The sequence below is a fragment of the Haemaphysalis longicornis genome, unplaced genomic scaffold (assembly GCF_048455015.1).
Source record: "Haemaphysalis longicornis isolate Haplotype H1 unplaced genomic scaffold, Haemaphysalis longicornis Haplotype H1 scaffold_14, whole genome shotgun sequence".
Classification (NCBI taxonomy): domain Eukaryota; kingdom Metazoa; phylum Arthropoda; class Arachnida; order Ixodida; family Ixodidae; genus Haemaphysalis; species Haemaphysalis longicornis.
In genome coordinates, this window is record NW_027526245.1 from 62336688 (window position 1) to 62362694 (window position 26007).

The 26007-nt window shown below is 47.9% G+C and overlaps 2 protein-coding genes across 3 annotated transcripts in view; one reads left to right on the top strand and one right to left on the bottom strand.

Moving 5' to 3' along the window:
• Window positions 1-7241, bottom strand: part of LOC144165308 (sodium/calcium exchanger regulatory protein 1-like) — a 38574-nt gene extending 31333 nt beyond the window's left edge. Inside the window, exon 1 of the mRNA XM_077695428.1 lies at window positions 7060-7241. Within this exon, the coding sequence (XP_077551554.1) occupies window positions 7060-7132 (73 nt within the window). The 5' untranslated portion in view covers window positions 7133-7241. The remainder of the gene's footprint in view (window positions 1-7059) is intronic.
• Window positions 7242-7870: 629 nt separating this feature from the next.
• On the top strand, window positions 7871-25769 carry LOC144165307 (uncharacterized). Of its 2 annotated transcripts, none has more exons than XM_077695427.1 (6): window positions 7871-7983; window positions 8285-8349; window positions 12842-13187; window positions 15523-15730; window positions 18804-18930; window positions 24094-25769. In XM_077695427.1, the coding sequence occupies exons 2-6, from the start codon at window positions 8287-8289 to the stop codon at window positions 24403-24405; spliced, it is 1056 nt and encodes a 351-aa protein (XP_077551553.1). In that variant the 5' UTR covers window positions 7871-7983; window positions 8285-8286; the 3' UTR covers window positions 24406-25769. The 2 variants fall into 2 exon arrangements, with proteins under 2 accessions (XP_077551553.1, XP_077551552.1); XM_077695426.1 differs by having other exon boundaries at window positions 7874-7983; window positions 24091-25769.
• The last annotated feature ends 238 nt before the right edge of the window (window positions 25770-26007 follow it).

Genomic DNA, 26007 nt, shown 5'->3' on the forward strand with positions numbered 1-26007 from the left:
GCTTTCAGTGGTAACGAAGTTGAACTCGCTGTTACGCGGACGAACCTCCGGTATCCGCATCGAAGCATTTCCACCAATCTTGTTTAAAGTTGGGCACTCGCGCGTCCGCAAAACAGGCGTTTTTGTATCAACGAGGACTTGATGGGAGAGAAAATGTTTGTCAGGGGCGTCGGTCTCCAAGAGTGCACGCGGCTGATTTTCATTTTTTGGAGACGGGGCGGGAGCTGCTCGCATTGACACATGGGGTGCCTACAATTTTGTAGCCTCCGCCATTTTGACGGCAGTCGCTGCGGGTGCCGGAGCTCCCCGTGATGTTCCGCTCTTAATTAAGAAGACCGGCTTCCCAGCGTGACGTCACTGAGGAAGTAAAGGTGGCGTCGGTAGTGAGTGACGTCGGAATAGTAGCGGCTGCAGAAGTGTAGGCGTTCGGCCTACTGAAGAACACGCCGAGCCCTGCCAATACACAAACTATTGTTTCCTAGCTTGTGCAATCTGCTGAAACGGCGGAGTTGACTCAACACCAGTCGCCGCGGTGTGTACACTCATGGACATATAACACGTGAACACGAAAATACGTATAACACGTGAACACGAAAATACGTATAACACGTGAACACGAAAATACGTATAACACGTGAACACGAAAATACGAACCAGAGTACACAAATAGCGCGATTTCTTTCCATGCAAGCCAAATTGGTGCGTGGCATAATGCAGTAACAAAGTTGGAAAACGTGGTTGTCTAAATGGAACAATTGCGCGCCATTATTGGAGCTCCACGGACGGTATTTTTCAATCCGCCTCTTTCATTGCGGTGTGCTGCCACCTAGCGTGCCTAGCGGAAGTTGAAGCCGTAGGGTTTGCCGGCGTTTCCTCCGGCTGCGTTCTCGTTGTATGCACGGCAATCCCACATTACGGCGAGGAGCAGCCGAAGTTTTTTTTCTGTGTTGGTGTTTTAACGCCTTAAGACGACAGCCCCTGGTCATCATATAATACCAGGCGGCTTCTTATCACTGAATGAGGGCTGGCAGAGAAATCTCGGACATATCCGTGTGCCGTCCGAGTGGCAGCTCGAGCAGTACTTGGAGTCGTCTGGCATGAAGTGCGATCGCCAGTTCAACAAAGGCCGGCAGTTCGCAAAATGCCTTTAAGCGCTGGACACATGTACGATTGGTACACGCGATTCGCATGCGACTGATCGTTACGACTGTCGCCACTAGTCGTACGCGTGAATTTGAGACGGCCCGATGCGCGCATGAGATGCGTCGTCGGCGTCGCTCCGCCCACAGTTTTTGCACCATGGTCAACTACGACGATCGCTGAGCTGAATTTGTAGATTCTGCGCGTTTGTTCGCAAGAAATGGATAAAGCAAGCAATCGTGAAGCGTTTTCTGCCTTCGGAAACTGTCCGCGCACACGCCGGCCGCGCCTGCCAGCTCGGCACACTCAGCGGCTCGAACCGGCGCAGACCACGGTAGCAACCTCGCTTGTCGCTGCTCTTCTGAATCAATCTGATCGCTAAAAAGTTCCACATGCGAGAAAGTAGGTGTTAGTGTGGTGAAAAATTGTGCTAGGGGTTGTTGTCAGGGCTTATTTTAAAAGCGGCGATCAGATATATCTGCCGCGATGCAAGCCTACGCTGACCGCTCGCCGCGGCGCGCGGTGCGCCGAGCAGCCGAGAGATGGCGATACCTGCGCGGAAGCATCGAAACAGGCTACGCAGATGTCTTGGTCACCGATCGCTCAAACGGCAGTTATAACTTAAATAGAGTTCCACATGCGAGAAAGGGTATGATAGTGTAGTGAAAAGTTGTGTTGCGGATTGTCATTCGCAGTTGCACAGATAGCAGCGATCAAATATCCGCCAGGATGCTAAGCCTACAGTTCCCATCACCCGAGCCGACGCGAGCGACTCAAGCCGCCGTAGCCGATCGCGTGCGGCCGACGGGAAGCGATAGAAGCCGGCACCGTTCCCTTTTCGGCACTCCGAGTTACAGCGGAACGCAGCACAAGTTGTGGGCATTGTTCCGCGCACAACGAGCGCACACAAAAAATCAAACGATGTAAATACAACCACGACCCCTTCCCGCTTGTGCGCGAGCTGTGGGGAATGTCGTCTGCTGCCCCTACTGGACTGCTTAGGGACTTGGCCGCTAGGGGATTGCGCATGCGCAGTGGGGTTGTGAAAGAGGCGGATTCTGCGTGTTCTGTTTCTTATTGTCTTGTTCGGCTTTCATTTATCCATGCCTGTACTATAGTGCCTAGTATATTCTAGGCACTGTACCTGTACAGCTCACCCACGGAGGTCCTGTAGTTTATCGGTGCATACAGTAGGGGGTGGACGCGCGCCGCGCACCCCCGTGCACCAGCCGAGATCGCGAACTGGACGGCCGTCGAGACGGCGGCGCCATCTGTCGGCCCAGTGGGATGCGTTTGCCTGACGTGACGGGCATCATCAACGAACACTGCGAACCCCTAAACAGCTCCGCTGTTAAAAGCCTACGCGTGAGGTGAATGCAACAGTTTTAGCTTTGAGCTGACAGCGATGATGAATGGCGTACAAAAACTGATTAGTATTTTGTCTACTGGATCGCCTACAGTACACCGCGCGGAACGAAGCCCTAACGCTTTTCACCCAAATTAAACGACGCGTCGCCGACTTTAATGCCCCGCAGGCAGGCAATCGCAGGCGCGACAGAAACACCGTTTTAAGGTTCGGGGAAAAGTAGCGATCATAAGTCCTTGGACTGTTTCAAGTCGTCGTGGTCGGATTAAACATGCCGAACCTATTGTTATTGAGTATGCGTTTCTTTTTCAGGAATCGCGCACGCCTTCAATACTTCAGTGCCATACGGACTAACAAGCCGCTTCCCTCTCCATCTAAGCGATTGGCACACGTGACGAGGGTGGTATTTCCGCCGGCTCCCCGCCACCTGGTTTTGTATGATGCAAGAAAGCGCTGGACGTTGCGAAAATCTCAGCGCGAACACTAATTATAGATAAAAACGCCGACAGTTTCGCAACATGCCCAGCGGAAAGCAGCCGGTAGTACCCGGTTGCGTCGTCACGTGTAAAGCAGTTATAGACGAGAGACACTAAGGGCCGCCACACCGTCAATGGCGCCTCTCAGTTCGACGCTTGGAAAAAATGTGCTTGGGGCATTGAATGCAAGCGTAGCTATCTGCAAATCTGCCTGCAAATGGGCCTGAAATTTTGAATTTAGAAATACTCGTCTAACGTTTACTCGCTAAGGAAATGACAAGCAAATATGTAGAGTTTACCTTTTGTTCTCGCGCACTGCGCATGCGCACACGTAGTAAAGGACAAGCTCAGCGCGAACAGAAAAAAATATTAACACGGCCCTACTCTCGCGAAACCCCTTTAATGCAACGAAATTATCGCCTTCTTTCTACAGTCGTTAAGTGCAATAACCCTGTGTAGACATAGTCGCAGTACGCCATCACTTGACGTTTACCCAGCATAGCCACCAATTCCACGTGTTCTGGTTGGCGCCTGTGTTGCATTCGTCGTTTGCCGTGCCTATACGATCACAATACAATAGTTGCACTGCAGCCAATTGAGACTGGAGCTGACAACCGACACACCTTGCGAGAAATTAACGCGAATTTCGGTTAGTTGACATGGGTGACCCTTGTGCACGGTTCGCCTCCGCGTTTTCGCAGCTAGTTACGGAACTATAAATGATCCATGTGGCCACACCTTTCTTGACAATCAAAGACCCCCCCCCTTTTTTTTTGCCGACTACACACTAACATCCCGCGGTGCGTTCAGCAACATGCCAGCCCTTTCGCAGCCCCAGCAGAAAATTAGGGGGGGGGGGGGGGGGGTTCTTAAAAGCAGAGGCGCTTGTAACTGAGGAAGAGAAAAGTTGCGGGCGATCATCTCGATTGATACGATGGGGTCTGCGCTAACCATGAGGTACTCTTTCCTCCATGGCGCTTCTAGTGCACTTACGGTTGTGACAGATTTCTCCATCCAACCCCTCCTCTCCCGTCACCCTCTTCGCAGATTTTTTTTTTTCATCCTGTGCACTTACGTAAAGGCTTCAAACTGAAGACAGCGGACACCGATGACAGGTGATGACAACTACCGCAAGCGCAGTGACCAGTTATCAGATCAATACGGGGCGCACAATCTATTCGGCCGTTCCAACTATCGTTTTGTTACGCGTTGAAGTTTCCGGCGACAATAATGGCCAAAGAAAGGGCGCTAGCACCCATAAGCATGAGGTAAAGCACGTGGAAGCCAGAAACGGCAACACGCCCTACTTGTGGCAGCAGCACGTGAAGCCGCGGTGGAACAACGGTACCTGGACGTCCTTGAACGCGCCGACTAATCTACACCGGACCCACTCCACGCCAGCAGCGACCGCTTGCGAGCTCGGGAGGGCGCCGGCGAGGGTCTCTCCATGGACGAGCCACTACGCTCCTCGCCCCAGGTGCTTCGTTAGAAGACTTTTAAAGACGATAGTCTTTCTTGGGCTACTTTAACCCAGAAATTTTGGTCCGTCTGTCTGTCTGTCCGTCTGTGACTCGATTCAGCCACCCGGCCAAAGTAAAACAATGCCTGCGCAATAGTCTTATATACTCACGGCTAAATCTACCTGTCTAAGTCCGGTGTAATGTTCATACCTGTCAACATTGTTGAAGATGAACAAGACATTATGCAAATATAAGACAGCAAATTAGTACAGAAATGATATTTGCAGTGTTCCTTTAAAATAAATCATACATGCTTGACTTTTGCGAAATTAAATACTTCATAAACTCCATAAAAAAATTCACTCCGCCATCGCCTGCTGTCGCCCGCGCCACTATAGCTTCTGGCGGCATTTTAAGAAATCAACCGGCAACAGTTACGAAAGGTTCCACTAGATAGGTTCCACGTTATGCTTGCAACGCACGTGGAGTAGGGAAAGGCGGCTCTATAAACGTTGAAGTAGGGCGCCTCGATTCACGCGAGTCTTCGCCGTACGGCAGCGTTGGTATCAAGACACCCGGCCTGAATAAGTGGAACGCGGTAAATTTGAAATGATTTAAGCAAACCTTTGGCGTCTTTACCTTGGGAGGAGCGCGATGCAAGAGGAACATGAGAGGTGAGCGGGAAAGCGAAGGGAGGAATTTACTTAACAAAAGTCGACACAGACTATCGTCTTTTCTCGACATTTGCAACGAAAGGAGCAGATACGCGGCCAATTTTTTTCAATGAGAACACGGCGTCATGGGCTCAACATTTTTTTCCGGAGGGGCTTTATCTGCGACCCCCGGGCCGACTGGAGTGCAGCGAAGGTTAAACAATAACCCCCCGATGGCTATTGGGCCCAAGAGACCGATGATTCCAGGGACAACCAGACAGCAGCCGGCGGTACGTGGCTGTCGACTAAAGCAGCCAAAGAGAAGCGGAGAAAATGCACGAGCAAGCAATGAGATTCCGGGTGTGCTTCGCATTTGGCTGTCCTAAATCGTGAACGACCAGTGTGCCAACCAGAAAAAAAATAATAATTGTAACGGACTTTGGTTCCGGTGAATTGCGCCGGTGGCTCGATAGCCGCAATGATCACTATGCGGCAGCAGACAGGATAGGAACGACTTCCGATCAAATCACACGCCAAGTGTAGTCCATCGAATGTGGCGCTACGACTCGTGCATGGAGTAGACGGTTATAAAACCGCGATCTTCATCCACTTACAGAACCACTTTTCTCAACAGCGGAAGACATCTACCCTAGCTAGTTTATCAAGACGCACCAACAACCGTAGTGCCAAACGCTCGCGACCTTCCATAAGAAGTCGTTTGACGTATGCGCCCTTTTGTACGTCGGACCTGCGTACTGGCATTGGCCTGATCATCGAAGAGAACGCTTGAAACACCAAGGGAGGGGTCGGTGCGGCTGGCAAATGCCTGTGGGATATCCTTTCATATTTTGTGCAACTTATGCTACTTCTTGAGGGCCGCCGCGTTAACACCTGTAAAATGGCCCTGATCAGTGCCACTTATTGGCACATATTCGGAAAGGAATCAGCTTCAACTTTATGCACACTAAAAAGTACAGAAGTCGAGGACACCGCTAACAACTGATTTTCTACTGATGGAAACGCAGATGTAGTATACATAAAATTGTTTCGGGAGGCCATTGATATCATAGACTGCTGCACAGAAGTTCAAGCCGATTCCCGTCCGACCTCTACAGCAGGCTGCGACGACGACAACGGGGGCGGAAATCAGCCGCAGCGCGGTGGGGGGCGTGATGGCAGCCGGCGTCAAGAGGGCCGGGGCTGCCACGTTCAACGCATATGGGAACTGCAAGCGTGTGCAGCCAGCCTACGGCCATGCCCGACGCGCCCGAAAGCGCGGCGAAAGCCATTTCGATTACCGGAGCTAACGACCACCGCCCGGTTGGAACGATCCCTGCATCCAGCAAAACAGGTTCCGCAGACTGGACGAAAAAGAAAATAAAGTGCACAAGACTGCCCAGAGCCGTTACAGATGGCCCAGTGAGCTTGTGCCGCTTGGAAGCGGCGCTGGAGAAAGCGCCGGTATCGCGTGATTCGCGTTTTCCCGCCTCCCCGATCGATTGATTTCGCAGAGGGGAAAAAGACGCCGTTCCCGAGTCGGCGCACGCCGGCAAAGATGCCGGTACGGCTCACAAGCCGGCAGACACGTAGGCGACGACGATTTGAATATTTAACTTGCGCGAACAACGAACGGTACCCATCTAGCCACACACAGCATAGGGTTAAAGATCTCGCCGCGCAGTTTTGTTTTTTTGTTGCCAGTATTCCAGGCGACATTCGTCTTACCGGCATCGCGTGGCACGATCGACAGCGCACCGGGCACGTGAGACGCCGGCGGTGGCGTGATCCGGTCGCTGTTCCGTTCTACGATAGCACCGACGATCGTAGGAAAGAAACTATATGCGGCTAGGAAAATAACCTCTCTAGTTATTTCTCTTTTTTTGTCGTTTTTTTTTTTTCAACTCCCTCTCTAAAAGGCGAACGCACGACGACAGATTGCGGTGTGGCAGGCAGGCAGAACTTACCGAGCGCCTTGAGGAACTCGTCGAAGTTCTCGCTCTCGGAGAGCTTCCACTTGCCGATAAACGCTGCTGCCATGATTCCTGCGGAATAAGCCGACGACGCGCTGGCGGGGGATGTGACGACGAGTGACTGACTGGCTCACGACGCCCGGCAAGAATGGCTTTTTGATGATGATCGCCGCCGACTCTCGCCACTCTCGCTCACCACCAGACGGCGGGAGGGGAGAGTGGGAAAGGGAAACTGCGCGCGCAAATTGGAAGATGAGAGAGCGAACAAATCACGCGCGCACACGGGAAGGGAGAAATGTTGGACGGAAGAGAACCGCTGCTTCAAGCGTCCTCTTCTTCGGACTTATCTTTCACAATGTCCTAGCGCTGGGTCGTTCCCACTCTCCAGCTTTTTTGCCCTTTTCTGTTGCGTCTGCTTGATTGTCGCTAATTGCACGCGGGCACTGAAAGCAACTCCCCGTCAGCAAACATACACAAAGGAAAACAAAATTTTCTCCGTGTGAGCAAGACGCCTAGCTTTGGAAGCAAAGCGCTGTCAGGATCAAATTTCAAGTGGTTGATAAATTGCAGTTGACTGATTAGTTAAGTAGAGGTCACTAGACAAAAATAACGCGAAAACAAAAAAAAAAAAAGGCGTCGGACAGCGCTGACGCTCTAAGCGCCGTCTGGTTTTTAGAAAGAGACATAAGAAGTAAACGATTTTTGTTAAAATACACTGAAACGACACATATTTCAATAACAAATAAAATTAATTTTTATCTTAAGTTATTTAAAATATTAGAATACCTTTTTATATTTCATATGACAAAAGAGGGCTCTTTGGAGCGTCGTCGCTTTGTTCTTTATCTTTGCGTTCTCGCAAGTATCGCTGGCGTAGGTTTCAGGCTGTTCTTCGAGGTGCACTGAGAATCGCTAACGGTAAGAATTCGGCTTCCGTGAAAGCATTTTGTTGGTGTCTTTAGACGCATATTAGGGCACTGATGCTCGCTTTTGTTGCTATGCTCATTGTTAACCCTCTCACTACGAGTGTAAAGACGATTACATAGGAAGTGTTAAGCCTAATCTGGTCCGGGCTGTTTTCACTACGCTCTCTGTTAGGTCAATATTTTTTAGTACTGCTTACTCCTCTCGCGTTTTTTTCTAATTGAATCATGCGAAAGGCTTCGTGTGTTTGTCCGCCACGAGGTTAATTCTTTGTTATTTCTCTTTCTGTTTCCAGCAATGACGCGCAACTCTCCTTCGAAGTCGGACCGATCGTCGCCACCCAGTTCCTACAACAGGACGGTAGGCTTTTCTCCTCACGGAACTCCATCTCCTTTGATTTCTGCCTGCCTTTCTCTGCCTGTTTTTCTCATGTTACTTGCACTTCTTCTTCGAATGACTTGGTTTTAGTTTACCCCCGAAGTTGAGGCGCCGCGTCTCGGCTATTTTGAAAGCATCGTGTTTGTCTTGCTTGTTGTTGACCGCGCGTTTTCGCTTCCGTTTAAGTAAAAAAAAAAAAAAAATAGAGAGTACGACTGCCGAGTGTTTTAAGGCGCAAGCAGTCCTAGCAAAGGCGCGGCCTGCCAGATTTTTTTTCGTCGCGATATTGCTGTGAATAGCTGTTTCAACAACACGCCGTGGCGTGCGTTTGTGCAATGGTCTCCCGCTTAGAGTGTGGAGTTGGTTTTTTGCCCGCGGAAATGTTTTGAGAACGAAGTTTAAAAAAAAAAGAGAGATATCCGTCGTGATGTTTTATTTCCCGCGGTATTAACACGTCTTGTATGACCATTGCTACCCAAGAAACATCTTGAGATTGGCACCGTCATACTGTCGACCACAGGCGGCTGACATCTTCGAGCCTAGAGGGGCGAAGGTACGTAGCGCCACTCATGGTAACCAGTACTCTTCATATCCTTCTTTGTAGCCTTTTATCTCACCATCTACCTTTGTCGTCACATTCATGCTTCTATTCAAATTAGTATGCATACGCAGCAACTTAGGAGGGGCGGGGGGCACGAAGCGAGAGCATGCTGAAAGGATTTACGTTGGGCAAAGTATTGTCCAGTGGGATGCACTGAGATCACTGCATGTTCAGATTAACGGTTTCCCATCTGAAATAAGACCATTGTGAGCAATACTGCGTTTGCTCCCCAATACCCGTGCCACACGTACACAAAAAACGACATTGAGTGCTTAATGCCGTAAGTTTTAATGCCATTACTTCGCTGCTACACGCGAAAATCTGATGCCATTTGCTCTAATGTCATGTTGGTTTAAGGAGTTCTGCACAACTCATTCGCCTTCACAAACGCCTTAAATCTGCCTACTCTTGAGCACGATGGGCGCCAATTGAAACCAACAAAACTCTCAGCACTATAGTGTTGACACAGAAACGTAGCTGAACTTCGAAATGTTTTTTTGTGCACTCTTGGTTGCGAACTTCTAAAGATGTTCACTAAAACAGCTGCAAAAGGCGAAACATCGCTACCGCTGGCAGACGGCAGCCGCTGAAGCCGTTTTTAGAAATGGCTTGCACTATTTTTTAGAAAACACCATTCCTCATAATGTTTTCTTTCACAGTAAACATTTTTAACCCTTGTAATACCCCTGCTACACTGGGGTCCAAATGTCATTTGAACCAAATGTCATTTGACTCAAATGGGTTGCTTCAAATGCCATTCAGAATCCGCCGTGCTACACTACAATTTTGATGGCATTTGAAAGCTTTCACAACTGTTCGCTGTGCTGTAGTGGCGCTGTTGTTGCCCCATTCCTAGAGTTCCTGTATATAGCTCCCGCAGGGAGCTGGGAGCTATATACAGGAACTCTACCCATTCCGTTTTCGTACACTAATACAACAATCAAACTTAGGAGCAGTCCGAGGCAGTAAAATGATATCAAATTAGAAGAGACACCAGTTTTGACTCTAAATATGGCTGTCTTGCGTTGTTTTTGTTTGTGTTTTTTGCAACTGACCCACTGGGTTTGAGAGTATGAAAATTAAATATGTTGATTTCGTATTTTAAGTAAATAAACAGTGAACAAAGTTTCACAAACAGCAATATTTTGTTTGTTTTACGTACGGAAGTATTATATTTTTTATTGCCGATCGAAGACGCTGCACCCGAGTGCTGGAAATGGCATTTGAAATCTTAAATGTCTCTCTCGGTGCTCATTTGAGCCAAATGGCATTTAAAAACCTAGTGTAGCAGCACAACTTGGCATTTGAGCCAAATGACATTTGGTTCAAATGACATTTAGACCCCAGTGTAGCAGGGGTATAAGATGTTTTTCTCTACATTAAAAACTTCTAAAATATGAGTGAATTTTTTTGCCATTATCACCATCATGCGTAACACATTTAATGCCTTTGCACTTTCGTATGATATACTCATTCAATATCTTAAGGCCTTAAACACTTAATGTCGTTTTCCGTGTACGTGTGACACGGGTACAACTTGGGTGTGATGTGAGTACATGCGTGCAGATGGCCGTCGGAACTAAACAGCAATAGAGTGCAGCCAAAGTGGGAACTTGTAAAATGGATCTGCAGTTCGCAAAAAAAAAAAAGAAAGAAATGTCAAATTACGCTTCCAGGCAATTTCTTTAAGGGTGTTTGATGGTTTAATTGTTAAAAAATTGTCAGGATTTGAATGTTGTTCCTTAGTGTAAAACTGAACAATGATTGCAGTAAGCACAACTGCAACATGGCAAATGAATGCTAAAATTTTTCAACCACGCTTGCAATTGTGGTGGAGCCACGCCATTTGAAGTTGATTGTTTGAGTCCATGATGTTAGTCTCTGTGGGTTCAAAATAACAGTGGAGCACAGGCATAGAGGCGCTTCCACTTCCCAACTGTTTTTTAAGCGTTCCAACATCAATTTCGAGGGCACTGCATGATTAATTACTAACAGGAGCACACAGTTTCGCTAGACAAGGACAGGCACTAAAGCAGGCTACTTTAAAAGCGGGGCGTACTTGTTGAAAACCATGCCCAAACATTGTTTTACTAAATGCACCAATGCTCTACAACACACCCATCTCTGTTGCTTCACCCTAATATATGTAGCCTTTCATAGTGAAAAGTTTTGGCAAGGGTAGAGCTTCAGTAAAATACTTTAGCGCAATTGTTACAGTTGGCCTGAAATAGGGATTTGCAAGATGGGCAGTTAGTTGCACTCGCCTGATTTCCCTTTATGCAATACGACTCTTAGAGTCAGCATTCGTGTCTTGTAAAGTCTACGTAGTGGGATCTAAAGAGCTAAACTGTATAGCATGATGCTTCATGCAATTCCTCCTCCTACATCATGCAACTGATGTGAAATAAAGTCCTATTCTATTCTATTCTATTCGAAAGCCTAAAGATCGTAATTTCTTTTTGTTTGCCGTTGAAAAGGACGGCGAAACAGCGGATCCACACAAGCTGTGACCGCAGTGCCGTGAAATCTGGCCTCGGCCATTAAGTGTGCGCTCAAAAGAAACTTCAATTGAACACGGGGGATGCTATTGTGTAGGCGCTTGGAGTGAGGCTTTTCTAGTGAAGGCGTTACAGCTGCAATCCGAGGCAGCTGGGAAAATCGGTTTGTAACAGTGACTTGGCTCTGTGCCAGGAACGCATCGTCGTTGTGTGGCCGCCATTTTTCGTGGAAGCGGTGGCGGGCATGGGGCTTGTGGTGCCAGTAAAGAGTTCGTCGAACTTTGTCTCCCAGCCGTGGTAGCCACCGTTGACCATTCGAGCTCGATTAACAGCTGCTTGCATATCTGGCCGACTTGCCTGTCTTCCAAGCTATGGGTACCAAAAAAAAGGTAAAAAAGGTATGAACTGCTTAAATGATGGCACCAAAAAAATGTGGTTTTGAGTATGAGGTATCAATCACTGGGAGGGTATAGGTAATGTGCACGAGACCAGGAGCAAACCTCACTTGTAGCTTTATCTATAGCAATGAAGTTGGGACAGCTACAAGTCATTTGTTTTGTTTTTGTTTTTTGTTTTTTTTTTTTGCACGGGGTTCTGCGTGCGAGTGGATGAGGGCTGCCACCGAGTATAGAGCAGTGCCCTTTAAAATGTGCTGCTTTCGCAAGCTTTGCCTATGGGTGATGTCAATGCTATAAACCTGTTGGAGAACGGTCCTTGTAGAGGCTTATCGGCTGATTCGTCGGCATTTTCGATAGCGACAGTAAAGCGATGTACGTATCCTAGTTCTGCAGCTTCTGCTTCAGCAGTTGCAAGCCGTTGTCTAAAAAGAGGTATTAGGTGCTTAAAAAGTGTGTGGAGGAGCTAGTGTGGCACCACCTGTAAGGTATGAGAATGTGCACCTTCAACGCCGTCCACGTGGCCTGGTTGAGGCAGTCGGGGAATGTGTCCAGCAGTGCCAACGACTATTTTATCCCTTCCACCTGTGACATAGCGCGTTTCGTCGAAGCAGAATTCCACTGCATCTTTTCTGCAGAAGAGCCTTGATTTTTTTTATGGCCAGTTGGAATTGAGCGATGATTTTAATTTGGCTTCTTTGTGCCATACCACAGGTTTATGTCCACCTAAGCCTTTCGTTTTACTGGCTGAATGTGCACCGCACCACTCCAGCCGTCTTTCCAGTCGTAATGCCTCTTGGTTGCACTGCCTTACCCGTCGGGGATGTGGGCGTCTTCATTTTATTTGGGGGTGAAAGGGAGAGGGGCTAGAACGCTGCCTTGTGCTAGACAGTCCGTGCCCCCATCGAAACTGTTGGCCGTGGTACCCATAGTGACACACGCCTGCCTTTATCCCCATGTTAGATGCCTCTCTTTCCCAGGACACTGACAACTCGAGGCGTGGCAGCCGGAAGGGCAGGAGCCACCGAAGCCACTCGGACAGCCGCAGCCGGTCGAGGAGCCGCAGCCGGGACCGTGGCGGCTCCCGCAGCAAGAAGAGCTTGCGCTCCCACCGCCGGCACAACCGCAGTCGCAGCCGGGAGCGCTCGTCTCGCCGGGATCGCAGCCATTCCCGTTCGCGGAGCCACAGGAGGAGCCGGAGCCGGAGCGGAAGCCAAAGCCGGGATGAAGACCGGGCACCGGCCCAGAGGAAAGCTTTTGCCGGAGCGTCCGAGGCTGCGGCCACTCGGGCTGCATCGATGGCCGCCGGATCAGTGCAAGTGGCAGGTGGGTGTTGGTCACATTGAATGCGGATTGGTTGCCCCGTTCAGATTGTGACTATTCCAAGTTAACCACAGTTGTTTCGTCTGGAGCTGCGATGTGCGATCAGTCTGACGTTGCCACATTTATGCGTTCCTGGTTGTGGTGTTATTGCAGCAGGTGCAGTGTGAAAGCTGGTCCCAGTATATACCGTATTTGGTATGAGTTTGGGTGATGCTTTCTTACTGGACCATACTTTTTTTTTTTTTCTCGCAAGTCCTCTGAAAGAAAAAAAAAGAGGAAGAAAAAAAAACATTAAGTCAGCTTAGGGCAAGCATACTGTCCACAAGCAAAGCAGTAAATCTCTGATCCGAACGGGAGTAAGACAGCAAGATACCATTTCTCCAAAACTATTCACGGCATGTCTGGAGGGGGGTACTTTGAAAGCTCGACTGGGAAAACAAAGGATTAAGGATAAGCGGGGAATACTTGTGCCATTTGAGGTTTGCGGACAACATAGTCTTGCTGAGTGAGACTGCAGAACATATCCGAACAATGCTTGCAGAACTGCTATCAAAAAGCATGGCCGTGATACTAAAAAAAAATACGACTAATTCTAAAGTAATAAAGAATAAGCATGCCAAAAACGCACATTTTAGCTCAAGAAACGAATTGCTAGAAGAAGTAAAAGAATAGAACTACCTCGGACAGGTGGTTAGTGCTGACCCCAACCATCAGAGAAAAATTTGGTGCAGAATAGGTATGGGTTGGGGAGCACTCGGTAAGCACTCCGAAATAATGAAAAGTAAGCTACCCCTGCCACTCAGAAGAAAAATCTACCTGTGCATACTGATGGTGATGACATACGGAGCTGAAACTTGGCACCTTACTAAACAACCAGAAAGCAAACTTGGGTCGGCTCAGTGGGCCATGGAATAAATGATGTTAGGACTAACACTCAGGGACAGGAAACGAGCTATCTGGATCAGAAAACAAACTAGAGTTGATGGTATCATTGTTTAAATAAAGAAAAAAAAATGGACTTGGGCTGACCATGTAGTTAGACGAACCGAGAAGCGCTGGACAAATAGGGTAACAGAGTGGATATCAAGAGATGGGTCTGGAAGAAGGGGAAGGTCAACATCACGATGGAGGGATGAAATAGAGAAATTTGGGGGTAAACTGCGGACTTGAGCAGCGCAGGACAGGAGCGGTTAAAGGTCATTGGGAGAGAGGCCTTCGTCCTGCATTGGACCTGAGCGGTGTGATGTTGGTGATGGTGATAATGATGATGGGGCAGCCTTGCACTAGTAGTGCGAAGACTGGTGGGCAAACAGTGAAATTGGTGGCCCCACACTAGCGTATTCTTGGTGTGGCGAAGTTTATGCGTGGTTATGCTTGGCGAGACAGCCACGTTTTCTGTGTGGTTATGCTTCAGGACTCGGTCACGTTTTCTGCATGGTGTCGCCGTTAGCCCCCCCCCCCAAAGAGCAGTGAACAGTCGGTCATTGAAGTACGTAAAATGTAAGCTTTGTGGTGACGCTTCCAAGAGTGGCAGAGGGTGCAGCGGGATGAGTGTTTGCTCAAACTTCTTGAACTCGTTTGGTGGCCACCGTTCGGCTTGGCATGTGAGACACTAATTAAGAGGTGGATTAACCATTACCTCTTCTCAGCCTTTTGGCTTCTTTCATTCTGGCATCCATTCTTCTCTTTGCACCGTCAAAACTGCACCACTCGTCCCAGCAAGCAATAGAGCGAGCCATCCCGCTACGGCTTTCCAAAGTGGTGCTTGTACCAGTTGCATCACCCCCTCAACAGGTGGCGACACGAGTCCCACTCGAGCGCGGTGAGGCAAAGGTGTGGTTATGTGCTTGGCAAGGTTTTCGTGTGCACATTTGACGGCCCAACCACCAGCTTAAAGGGCATTGCTGTTAAAATGTATTTATGAGCTAGAAAAATAGCTAAAATTTCCTGGTGACATGTTCTGAGGAATAGACTGCACGTGAGGCGTGTGTAGTTATGAACTTGTCCCTCTGTTACCGGATGTGTGGACGGATGGTGGCTCGCAAAAGGCCAAATGGAGATTTTGTCTACAAGTGGGGTGAGGGATGGGAGAAATAATTTTGAAGTGTCCCTCTGCTGAAACCTGGAGTAACGATGAAAGTAAGCAGGGCTTGCAGGGTGTAATGCGTGCGTTCAAAAAAGTTTTTGTAGTGGGAGAGGTTGATGCCTGGACAAGACACTTGTGCTATCGATGCCCAGTTGCAGGAATTGCAGGTGCAACTGCTATGCCACTCTTCCACTCCCAGTGATGTACTAAGCACTGAACTCGCTGCTTTTTTTTTTCCCAATCTCGGCCCAGCTCCCACGGCAGCAGCTGTCACTTCGCCAACGCTACTCACGAGTGTGGCCAGTTCTGTGACACCGATGTCTGTGGCCTCTGCAATGCCCCCTGCCGGAGTGTCAGCTGCCCTGGCGGCGGCCCGGGCGGCGGCCATTCGCTCGGGACTGATGCCCGTGGAAGCGCTGAGCGCCCCACCTCCACTGACCATCACTGGCGCACTGCCCAGGTGGGGGCCTCCTCCTTTCGCTCGAGGGGTGGTGTTTGCGCACACCTTCTTGAACCCTTTCGGCCCTGCTGTTGTCAGTGGACGACACAACACAAAATATCCTGAAGGCTAAAAACTAAAAGTGAAGTGAAGCACAAAACTAAAAGTGATAGTTTTCTGGGCAAGAATTTAAGGATGTCTCTGGTAATACAGTGGAACCCCGATACATTTTCGCCCGGTTTTACGATAACCCGCTTTGTGCAACAGGTCGCTGGGGTCCCGGCGAACTCCCCGTAGAAATAACGCACTGAAAAAACCCGCCGCAGTGGGTGGCTCTGTGGCTATGGCCTGAGGACAGGGGTTAGATTCCTGGCCACGGCGGCCGCTTTTCTGATGGAGGCGAAAAGCAAAAACGCCTGTGTGTTCAAGATTTTGGCGCATGTTAAAGGTCCCCAGGGGGTCAAAATTAATTCGGAGCCGACGGCACGCCTCATTGCCTGTGTAGCATCGACGCGTTAAACCCTACAATCAATCAAATCAACAGTGCATTAAAAACCTCCATTATAAATTGCTCGGTTGCATGCAGTCCACTTTATGCGACAGACGCTGGTGGGGATAAGCCAGCTTTTTCCCACCTCTAACTCCACTTTGCCGCCTCGGCCCCACTTTTCTTTAATCTTAACCCCTGTTTGACGCTGCTTGATGTGGAAAGGACCGCAGGCCAGCCTGACCACTTGCCGAACCGGTGCAAGCAAGCAGGCATGTACTGGTGGGCGGGAGTTCCCCATTAACCTCTTGACGACCCCGTGCAGCAGCAGAGCGGCAATGCGCCAATCACGAGAAGTCTAAGTGGATGGCGGACCGTGAATTTGAAGCTCCCATCAAGCCGACAAACGTGGAAACACATACGCTGCAACCCCACGGCAATGACCGAAAACTCGCTTTCCTCACATGCTCAATGCATTTGTTCTTCTCACGGTGCTCTCTCTTCCCCAACGCATTGTTTCAATCTCTGCATTGCCCCGCGGTCCTTTCTTTCTGGCTTGTACCATTCATGCCGCCTGATCTCTGCTTATCAGTGTCTTTGAAAGCCATGTTGCTCCGTTCGTTGCTTTTCTTACGTTTTTCCAAATCCCGCCTCGTACTGTGGTCCGTTTGGCTTGACCTTAACAGTTCCACTCCCTCGCTTTTTCCCCTCAATTCGCTCAGGTGTGTCGGCCTTCCCAGCTTACATCGCACGCGCAAGGCTGGCGGACAAGCGCAGATGCCGCAAAGGAGAAGGGGGCACAAAATAGCCGTTCCTTACTTTTAGGAAGTTGGTATTCTAGCTAAGGGTTCACAAATCAAGCGAGAATGCCCTAAATATAGCAGCTTGAATAAGTTTCTAGCCAACTTGTCGCACAAGAGTGTCTGCTAGGCTTGCATTTACCCATACCCTGATCATACACTACCCCATTCACATGGCACTTTCGTGCAGTCCCTTGAAAGTTGTATTATCGGGTTTCCACTGTAGACATCAGCAGTGTTGCGTTTTTGCGTGGCTGGAAGTCGTGAAAAAGAAGCAGCTCCAGTGGACTCTGGGTGCAACGATGGCGCGGGTAAAGAAGTTGAAAATCCTGGTTTGTCAAAATGTCCATAAATCGGTAGATGCTTGCACTACTAGCTTTATTTTTTTCCTGAAGGCCGAGGATGTCGTAGCCTTCAGGGAAGCAAGAAAATTATTTTCTACTCTAAGGAAAATTTTAATTGTTTAATGATTTAATTTTTTGTCGTGTCTGTAATTTCGTAAAGACACTTGCACTATCTGCTCAATTTTTTGTTTCTACTCTTCCGAGGTCTAAAGCGATACAAAAACATGCAGATAAACAATTTTTGCACGAAATAAGGATTCCAGGGCTGAAAGGGTTTATCTTCCGAATGAGGTAACCTGGCTTGCCTTCATGCTTGCTCTGACAAGTGGTGGGTGCAGTTCAAGCATCATGCATCATGTGTTGCAGAATGCTTTGGCAAGCCGGTTGATTTGTAGCCAAGATAAAAGGGTGGGAAAGAGGAAACACAAGTAGACGGGACGAGCGCTAGCTACTGACTAGTTCACTTTGAAGAAAAAAAATGCAATGGCGTGTAAGTGCCGGTACAGTGCAATATCTGAAAAACCTGCTACATGTTCTAGTTACGCCACGATAGCCTCAACTCGCTCTCCCACGAACACGCTACACTTGACGTTTGACTGACACGATCTGTGCCCCTCCTTTTTTGTGTGAGGAGCCTCCGAAAGTTCACGCGCCACAGTTCCTCTTCTGGGGCCCACCACCGCAGGCAGGCAGTCACTCTGTGAAGTGTGCGGGAAGTTGTGCTGATGGGCCTGCTTGTTGACACACTGGCTGGTTTGATAGTGTCCCGTCTACTTGTGTATCCTTGTCCTACCCCTTTTGTGGTCCATTTTATTTTAACTTTATCATACAGTGTTCTTGGACAGTGTTGTAGCACAAACATTTTCAACTGGGGCTTTGCTAAGAGGAAGAGTTGATGTTGCGCTGAAACAGTTGCTCAATATCGCGAGTTGTGAAACTCCTTATAGGCATGCCAGAAACCAAGTCCAGTGTTGGCTCCCTCTCTGAGGGCAGACAGGGCGTGTCGACTAGCCTGCCATCTGTCTGCAGAAAACTGAGCACACTCAAGTTCTTGTGGCTGTTTGGCGTAAGTTGTAGTGGAGAAACGACTGTTTCCAAATTTGAAAAGGAAACTTTGTTTTATCAAGTTGTGTTGTATGTGAAGTAAATGTTAGCACGAATCAGTTTTTGACCCCTATGTGCTCTGCCATTACACATAGATTGCTTGCACCACCTAGGTTCCAAAGTGGAGTTTCGCAACGGGTATATATTGAAGAAGTCTGGCACAAAACATGTGGGGTACAGGAATGGAATGTTGGCAGAGGGTTGGGAGAGTTACGAGTAGTCGTGTGTTAAACTGTGAAAATGTGTAACAAAGGTACCCTGCAGGTTATCCGGTGCCAGGTGACTGGTTTGAGCAGTGTGGACGGGAAGTGTGTGTGTGTGGCTGCATTCTCAAGCGGTGCTGTCTCTTCTCCGTGCAGCTACTACAACCCGACGCAGGTGAACGCGCTGAAGTACTCTGAGCAGATGCAGAAGCGCAAGCTGCTCTGGAAGAAGCCGCAGGCCGAGGGGACGGGAAGCACCCCCCCTGAGGCCCCAGCCGACAAGGTGAGCGGGGGTCTATTTGATTGATTGTATACGGTTTAACGCGCCGACGCAACGCAGGCGATGAGGCGCGCCGTAGTGGAGGGCTCCGGATTAATTTTGACCACCTGGGGATCTTTAACGTGCGCCGAAATCTCGCACACACGGGCATTTTTGCTTTTCGCCTCCATCAGAAAAGCGGCCGCCGCGGCCGGGAATTGAACCCGCGACCTCGTGCTCAGTAGCACAACGCCTTAGCCACTGAGCCACCACGGCGGGTGCGGGGGTCTATTTACTCTACTCAATATAACTCTTTCGCTACCGCCGGAAAATTGACTAATTTTAGGGGTCCAAGAAAAATTTTTTTTCCTGCTAAAAAATTGGTTAGGCACCAATTGCAGGAGCACAAAATGCAGATTATTTAACGGCATTTCCAATACTAATACCACTTTTTTAAAGGTTTTTATAAATCATAGTTGTTAAAAAAAATATCAAAACCAAAATTTTTGTCAAGTTGTCGAAAAAATTGATAATAAAGGAGTTGTGTATATCAAACCACCGGTGGTAGAAAAAAATTAGAATATACATTTTGTAGGAAAACATTTCAAAAACACGCCCTAGAAAAAATGTCGACTTGCTCGGAACAGTTTGTCAGGTATAAAAAAAAAACATGTTAGCACGCACGGTGCTCCTGTCATGCGGTGAAGCCCAACCTCTAATTCAAATTGTGCAATTTCGGGTGGTTCCCTGGAATAAATCTGGCGGTTTGACGGTATCGGAGGCACCAATTTGCCCCCACATAACGTAAAAACATCTTGTCAATGGCTGACTTTGCATTTACAGCGAGCACAATATTTGGGAATAGCACGCGATGCGGAAAAAAACATGCATGAAGTTGAAAACTGAACGCCGTGGCTGATGCTTGTTGTCGTTCACGGTCAGTTATCTCTGAAAACATAAAGCTGAGCTTTATTATCATCTTCTTACTCGCAATTGTATTCTTGCTCGCAAAAATGAGGTACGATGAGCTAGAATCATGCCCTGCGGTCTTTGGTCGAGTAGCAGTTGCGCGTTGAAAAAGATCAGCACAACGAGCCTCCTCTAATGCAGCGCCACCTAACATTTTTCAAATAAAACAGTACAAAAACTTATCAGAGACTCCGTCCGAATAGACAGTTCAACTAAGCAGCAACATCAGACACCCGGATATACCCTCGCATGGAAACAAAACTGGAAGGCGAACAGCTGGCAGTGTAAGGCCGGTTTGAAGCGCTGCCCTCGGTGGAACAGATATCTGGCGACTGGGTGTGACCTTTTGACTTGCATCTGAAGTTCTTATCGCAGAAATCGGGTTAGGGTGGGGGGAAATCAGGAGCGCCGAGCTTTGTTCGAGGATCAGTCGCGGACGCTTCAGGCACCATGGCAGGTAGCTTTGAAGTAGGGTAACTGCGTAGTAGCGCTAAATATGAATTTCGCAATGCAGAAACGAAACCGAAACTGTTGTAAACTGTTTGCGAATGGTCCTGGGGTAAGTAGAACTACCACAGTACTTAGAACAATGTGTGCAAAGGCAATAAAACTGCCTAAAATCATAAAGTAGCTTTGCAAACAGGCACTGCTTGACATTTTCAGCTGATTTCTGGGATTATTACTGTCAGAGCGCGAACCTGACGATTGCAAATCGTTTGCTAGTTCCCCATTCAGGCCCTGTTAGCAAAAAACAAGCACTGGTGCAGAGCAATTACGAGTGTCACGCATTCTTCGTTGGTAGCCGTGACGCGCGATGACTACGCCCCTTTTCCACACCCAGGTGATTCAAAAGCGTGTCAAAAATCACGTTTCCGTTGCAAAAATGAAAACAAAACTGATTTTGAAAGGCCATTTTCTGATCTAACTCCGGAACAGATTTACTTGTTCGAGAAACGCCTGGAACGCTATGAAAAGGCGCTCCCAAAAGTATCGATCAAATTGATCAATTTTGATAGGCGCGGTAGCGAAAGAGTTAAGGAGTCTTAGAATGGCCAAAAATCGCGAAAAAACGTGTTTTGAGAAAAATAAATTTTTGAAGCCTTTGTAACTTCAAGAAGCTACTCTAAAAGTTTCACTGCTGAATTCGATCGAAAAGGGTCCAAAAATCAACTTTGTAAATATGACGGCGACCCCAAATTGTCGAAAATCGGGAAAGAAATGCTTGAACTTAGCGCGCGCGCCATGCGCGAAGGAGACGACTGGCGGCAGCCATCTTGGACGCGTTTTGAAGGTCGTTTCTTTGTGCGTATTTTGCGATATCTCAAAATGGCATAGCATGGCGAGGGCCTTCGCTCGCGGTTTTTCGAAAGGTCACTTACGAGCCCCTGATTGGCCAGACCACGCGCGCGCGAGACGAGCCCCTCGTATTGCGTCTCTGATTGGGCGGCGAGGCGAACCCGGCGCCTTTTGAGTTTGTATTTTTGTTTTTCTTTCCTCGCGTTCGCCTCCACGGTAGTTTATCTCATCGTGTCTTTTTCTCTCTGCTGCTGTAATTTGGTGCAAGGTGTTCTTTTTCGTGCTACAATACCGGGAGATGTTCGCATCAAAAAAATTACGCGTCAAGCGTGCGGGAAGCAGCAGAAACGCACGTGGAACATGGGGACGACATCGCCTGTTGCGTCTGAGACAGATTTTCGGAATCTCCGGCCATGGCAAGTTGCAGTGCTTCAGGCGTCAGCGAACCGTCTTCCGGCTCCTCGAGTGCCAATCAGGACCGCATCGACACCGTGTATTACACCGCTGGTGAATCTGCCGGGCGTGCTAAACATGCGGAGGATGTGAAGAAGCGTTTGGCGTCGCAGTCGGCGATAGAGCGCAAGTTCAAACTTTTGGACAGAGAACCAGCGAGCGAAAGCTCGGAAAGTGGCACGGAATTTGTCATCGTGGACTTGGACGTGATAAATTCGTGATAATCATTGCATTCGTATTGAATTGCTGTACCAGGTGATGGTATTTGTGCAACCCTAGTATTGATCACAAAATTGCAATATCCAGCTACGGCCGTGCAGTTTTTTTGTTTTGAGATATCCCTCTCTCTCTTACGGGCTCTATTTTATCTTTCAGTTGAGCTATGATGATAAGACTGGTATCATTGCATTCGTATTGAATTGCTCTAGCAGGTGATGCTATTTGTACAACCCTAGTGTTGATCACAAAATTGCAATATCCAGCTACAGCCCTGCAGTTTTTAGTTTTGAGGGATCCCTCTCCCCCTTACGGGGTGTTTTTTTTTATCTTGCAGTTGAGCTATGATGATAATACTGGTATCATTGCATTCGTGTTGAATTGCTCTAGCAGGTGATGCTATTTGTACAGCCCTAGCATTGATTAGAAAATTCCAATTCACCTACATCTTTGCTTTAGTTTTGAAAAGCATAACGGAATAATGTCACTTTTTCATTGGCTGCTGTGCTTTAGCATTACAGGTAGCAGAAGAGACTGCAGTATGTGATGAGTGGGCTTGTATGTAGTTTTCAGAGGCACTGGAATAAACTGGGAAATAGTAAATCTGGTTTCTGAAGTTTATTAGTAGAAAATTTACTTTTTTCTCAACCGTTTTCAGAGAATATGCTAGGCTTCACGCTGAATGTTTTACGCTTATTTTTGTGGCACAGGCACATACTTAGTGTGCTTTTCATCATGAAGAACTGAGCTACACAGTGATGCCATTTTTGTTGTTGTAGCTGTGTTGTAACAAAAGTTACCATAATCGGAAACTTCAAATACATTTTTCTCGGTTTCGTTTTTTGCGAGACCGTGCTCCGCCTTACGGGGGTTTTTGTTATGTTGCTCTTGCACTAGGATGACAAGGCTGGTATCATTGTATTCGTATTGAAATGATCTAGCAGGCTATGCTATTTTTATCACCCTGACGCTGTTCACCTATAAGCAAAATTGAGTAATGATGAAATAATTTCTAGAAATTGTTGGTATAAAATGTTCACTTCTTTCATACTTTGCAAAAGCTTTTGAAAGGAATAAAAATAGCATAGCCTGGCAGAGTGGACCTTTGGCATTATGTCCATATAATTCATCTTTGAGCTTGATAAAGCGAAATAGCTCTAAACCCCCGTAAGAAATGCCTCAATAAATTCATTTCAAATCACTGTATTTCTTCAACAAATTCTGCTTGTTAAAACCAATTACATATTTGAAATCAGCATAAAAAACTGCTCAAGCCTGCCAATTTTCATCAAGCTGGCACTAAAAATAAAAACAATTGCTTAAAGACCCCCTCCCCTTATTAAAAAAAAACAATGTAATCTGAATTAATTTTCACTTTGTAGCTTCCACATTCAGGCAGTGTCGCAATTCCTTGTGTTTTACTTTTACATAAGTTAAGAGCAGCAATAGGTCATGTACGGTATCACTCCGCCTAAGTGACGAACTGGATGTCAACGGGCATACACATTTTCAAAGGAGATTGCTGTGAATGCATACTATCGCCTGCCTTTTGTCACATTGTTTGTCATTGCTGCAGTAGTTTATAAACATATTAAGTCCGAAAAATCATGGAAATGGCTCGTGCCTTGTTCAAAACATTTCTAATAACGTGCTACTTGCGCCGTGCGGAGTAACATCCGGCTGTGGTGATGAGGCAGAGTGGCAACTTCCGTTGCAGTTCCTAAGTTGTACCCAAGTATAGTTTCCTGCTGTTGTGTGTAGCAGTAGCTGAGAAGTGTATGACATTAGTGGAATCAGTCTGAGGGTTCCCTTCACAGGTGCTGATCAGACACACATGCCATGTTTCAAACTTGGAGTCGTGTGCGCCATGCTGTACACTTGTACTGAATATGTCAGGCTCAGCAGCTATCTCAAACCAGCAGAACAGCGTGTCAATGAGGAGACTGTAAACCTCTTCAGAGTGGAATATTACTTTGGGTAGACAAGGCAGGTAGCTGTAACATTGATTTTTTTGGCGTTCAGTTCAGGGATCATGATCCAACTGATCATTTCGCTCTTCAGAGTAGATCCTGATGACATGTTCTAGCTAATATCCTTTGCATTAGTTGAGAAATCAGTTCAGGGATTGTGATCCACCTGACCGTTTTGCTCTTCGGAGTAGATCCTGCTGACGTGTTCCAGCTCACATCCTTTGCGTTAGTCGAGAGACGTGTTAATCCTCTCTCCCTCCCCCCCCCTCTCTGTGTGCAGCAGCAGCAGCAGCCGAGCTCGACGTGCGCCAAGGTGTGGGAGCGCATGACCTTTGCCGAGGACCAGGACGGCAAGGTGACGGCCAAGTTCCGCAAGCTGATGGGCATCCGGGGGGACCCGCCGCCGCCCACGGACAAGCCGGACCCCGCCGCCAACCCGCTCCTCAAGCAGCAGGAGAAGCTCTTCCACGACCTGGACCAGCAGTACGAGGCGGCCCGCGTCTCCACCCACACGCACCGGGGCGTCGGCCTCGGCTACAGCTCCCAGGTGGCCGCCTACTACCAGCAGCAGGCCGCCAGCCTCCACCCCAAGTGAAGGGGGTGTGGAAGGGGGCGGCGTTTGCAGCAGTGAAATCATGTGGACCCAGAGCCTGTTCTGGGCAGGGACTTGACTTCAGGACGGGGTTCTTTCTCTGACGTGGTCATTCGTGTGTGTGCGAGGGGAGAGCCTCGACTTCTTTCCTCCTCTAGGTGGTGAAAGGAGGTGGGAACTATGCGTCCTAATTGTTTTGTAAAGTTCTCGCGTGCTTAGGGAGTCATTTTGGCTCTGATCCTGTTCCGGGCTCGGTGCAGGGCTGTGTCGATGGAGTGAGAGGCAGTGCTCTTGGTTGCGCTGATTGACTTGTGAGCAAAATTGCTGTAGTCTCTGTGGATACGTTGCTGCCTCCTGGCCGAGCAAGATGTCATCAAACGTTTGGTGGGGAGTCGAAGCAAACGAGACGTTGGTCTTCAGTTTGCTGTGTGAGAGCGTGCGGGACAAGACTTTGGGGGAGACATTTTAGTTTTAGCTCAGTTTTTTTTTTTCAGCGGGCTGCTTTGCTAGGCAAAGCGGCACTGTGTGCTGTTGATAATTTTCTTTCTGTACAGTAAGGTTTGGCAACTCAAACGCAGGCTCGCCGAGAGAAACTTGCTCGTGTAACCAGTGTTTTGGTTTTAAGTGAAGTGCGGTGACAGGTTTTGGTGCCGACACTTGCTGAAAAAACAGCCGGAATTCTCACTTTTGTGATGGCAAGGCCTACAGTATTTGATATGCAAGATTGGCTGGAATCTACCACTCATTGTGTGATGATGAAGTGATGTCAATGAGTGTGAAACACAGATGCAAGTGCTGTTTGTAACACCATCGCTGAAAGCACCCGTTTGTCTTGTGGAGTTAGAAAAAAAAAAAGAATGGAGTTTGAGGTAACAACTTACCGATTTTTGTTTGGCCTGTGAGCTTTTGAAGTTCTGACTGTCTGTTTACCTGTGTGAGTACTGTTGCAAAAATACTTGGTATTTCTCATACTGCAAGTGCTCAGGTTTTCCTTATCCAAAGATTTCGGAAGGGTTCCTTTTTCTTTCTGATTTATAAGTTGAAGGCAGGTTGTCTTTAGAAAGATGAGTATCCTTGAAAACGAAGGGTTTTTTTTTTTTTGGACACTGTTTGAAAGGAAGTGGTCAAGCAGTGTCGTGTTGCTGTTGTATAAGCGTTTGCCTCCTGTAAATTGTAATGGCCTCCCAGGCCATGTATTGGCACGAGCGTCATTCTGGTCAAGCAACCACTACTCGAAACGTTGTCACTTTTTACGACTGTAAATAGAACATTGCACAACATGCACATCACAACAGTTCTCATTCCCATGTTTGCTTTTGTCTCTGTTCGCTGAAAAGCGCAATAAACCCTTTTTTTTTTTTCGTGTTGTTTAAAGAAATTCGATTTGTGCATTCCTGTCTTGTTGAACTTGAACACCGCACACTGCAGTGACCTGCAATGACCACTGCCCAAGTCTAGCCCATGTACTCACTGTGACCATTTAAGAACCTTCAGGGAAACATCTTACCTGAACACTTTCTAGGCAAGGTTTGTTGCACAGCAGCTGGGTGTCACCCGAAGTTATTAATAAGGGTTTGTGCGGCTTCATTCTGTTGCTTTTTAGTA

What these genes read in the sequence shown, in the direction of transcription:
- LOC144165307 (XM_077695426.1), top strand. Translation starts at nt 8,287, where the DNA reads ATGACGCGCAACTCTCCTTCGAAGTCGGACCGATCGTCGCCACCCAGT. An exon ending in CCAGTTCCTACAACAGGACG is followed by an intron (nt 8,350 to 12,841) that starts GTAGGCTTTTCT and finishes TCTCTTTCCCAG; the next exon opens with GACACTGACAACTCGAGGCG. An exon ending in ATCACTGGCGCACTGCCCAG is followed by an intron (nt 15,731 to 18,803) that starts GTGGGGGCCTCC and finishes TTCTCCGTGCAG; the next exon opens with CTACTACAACCCGACGCAGG.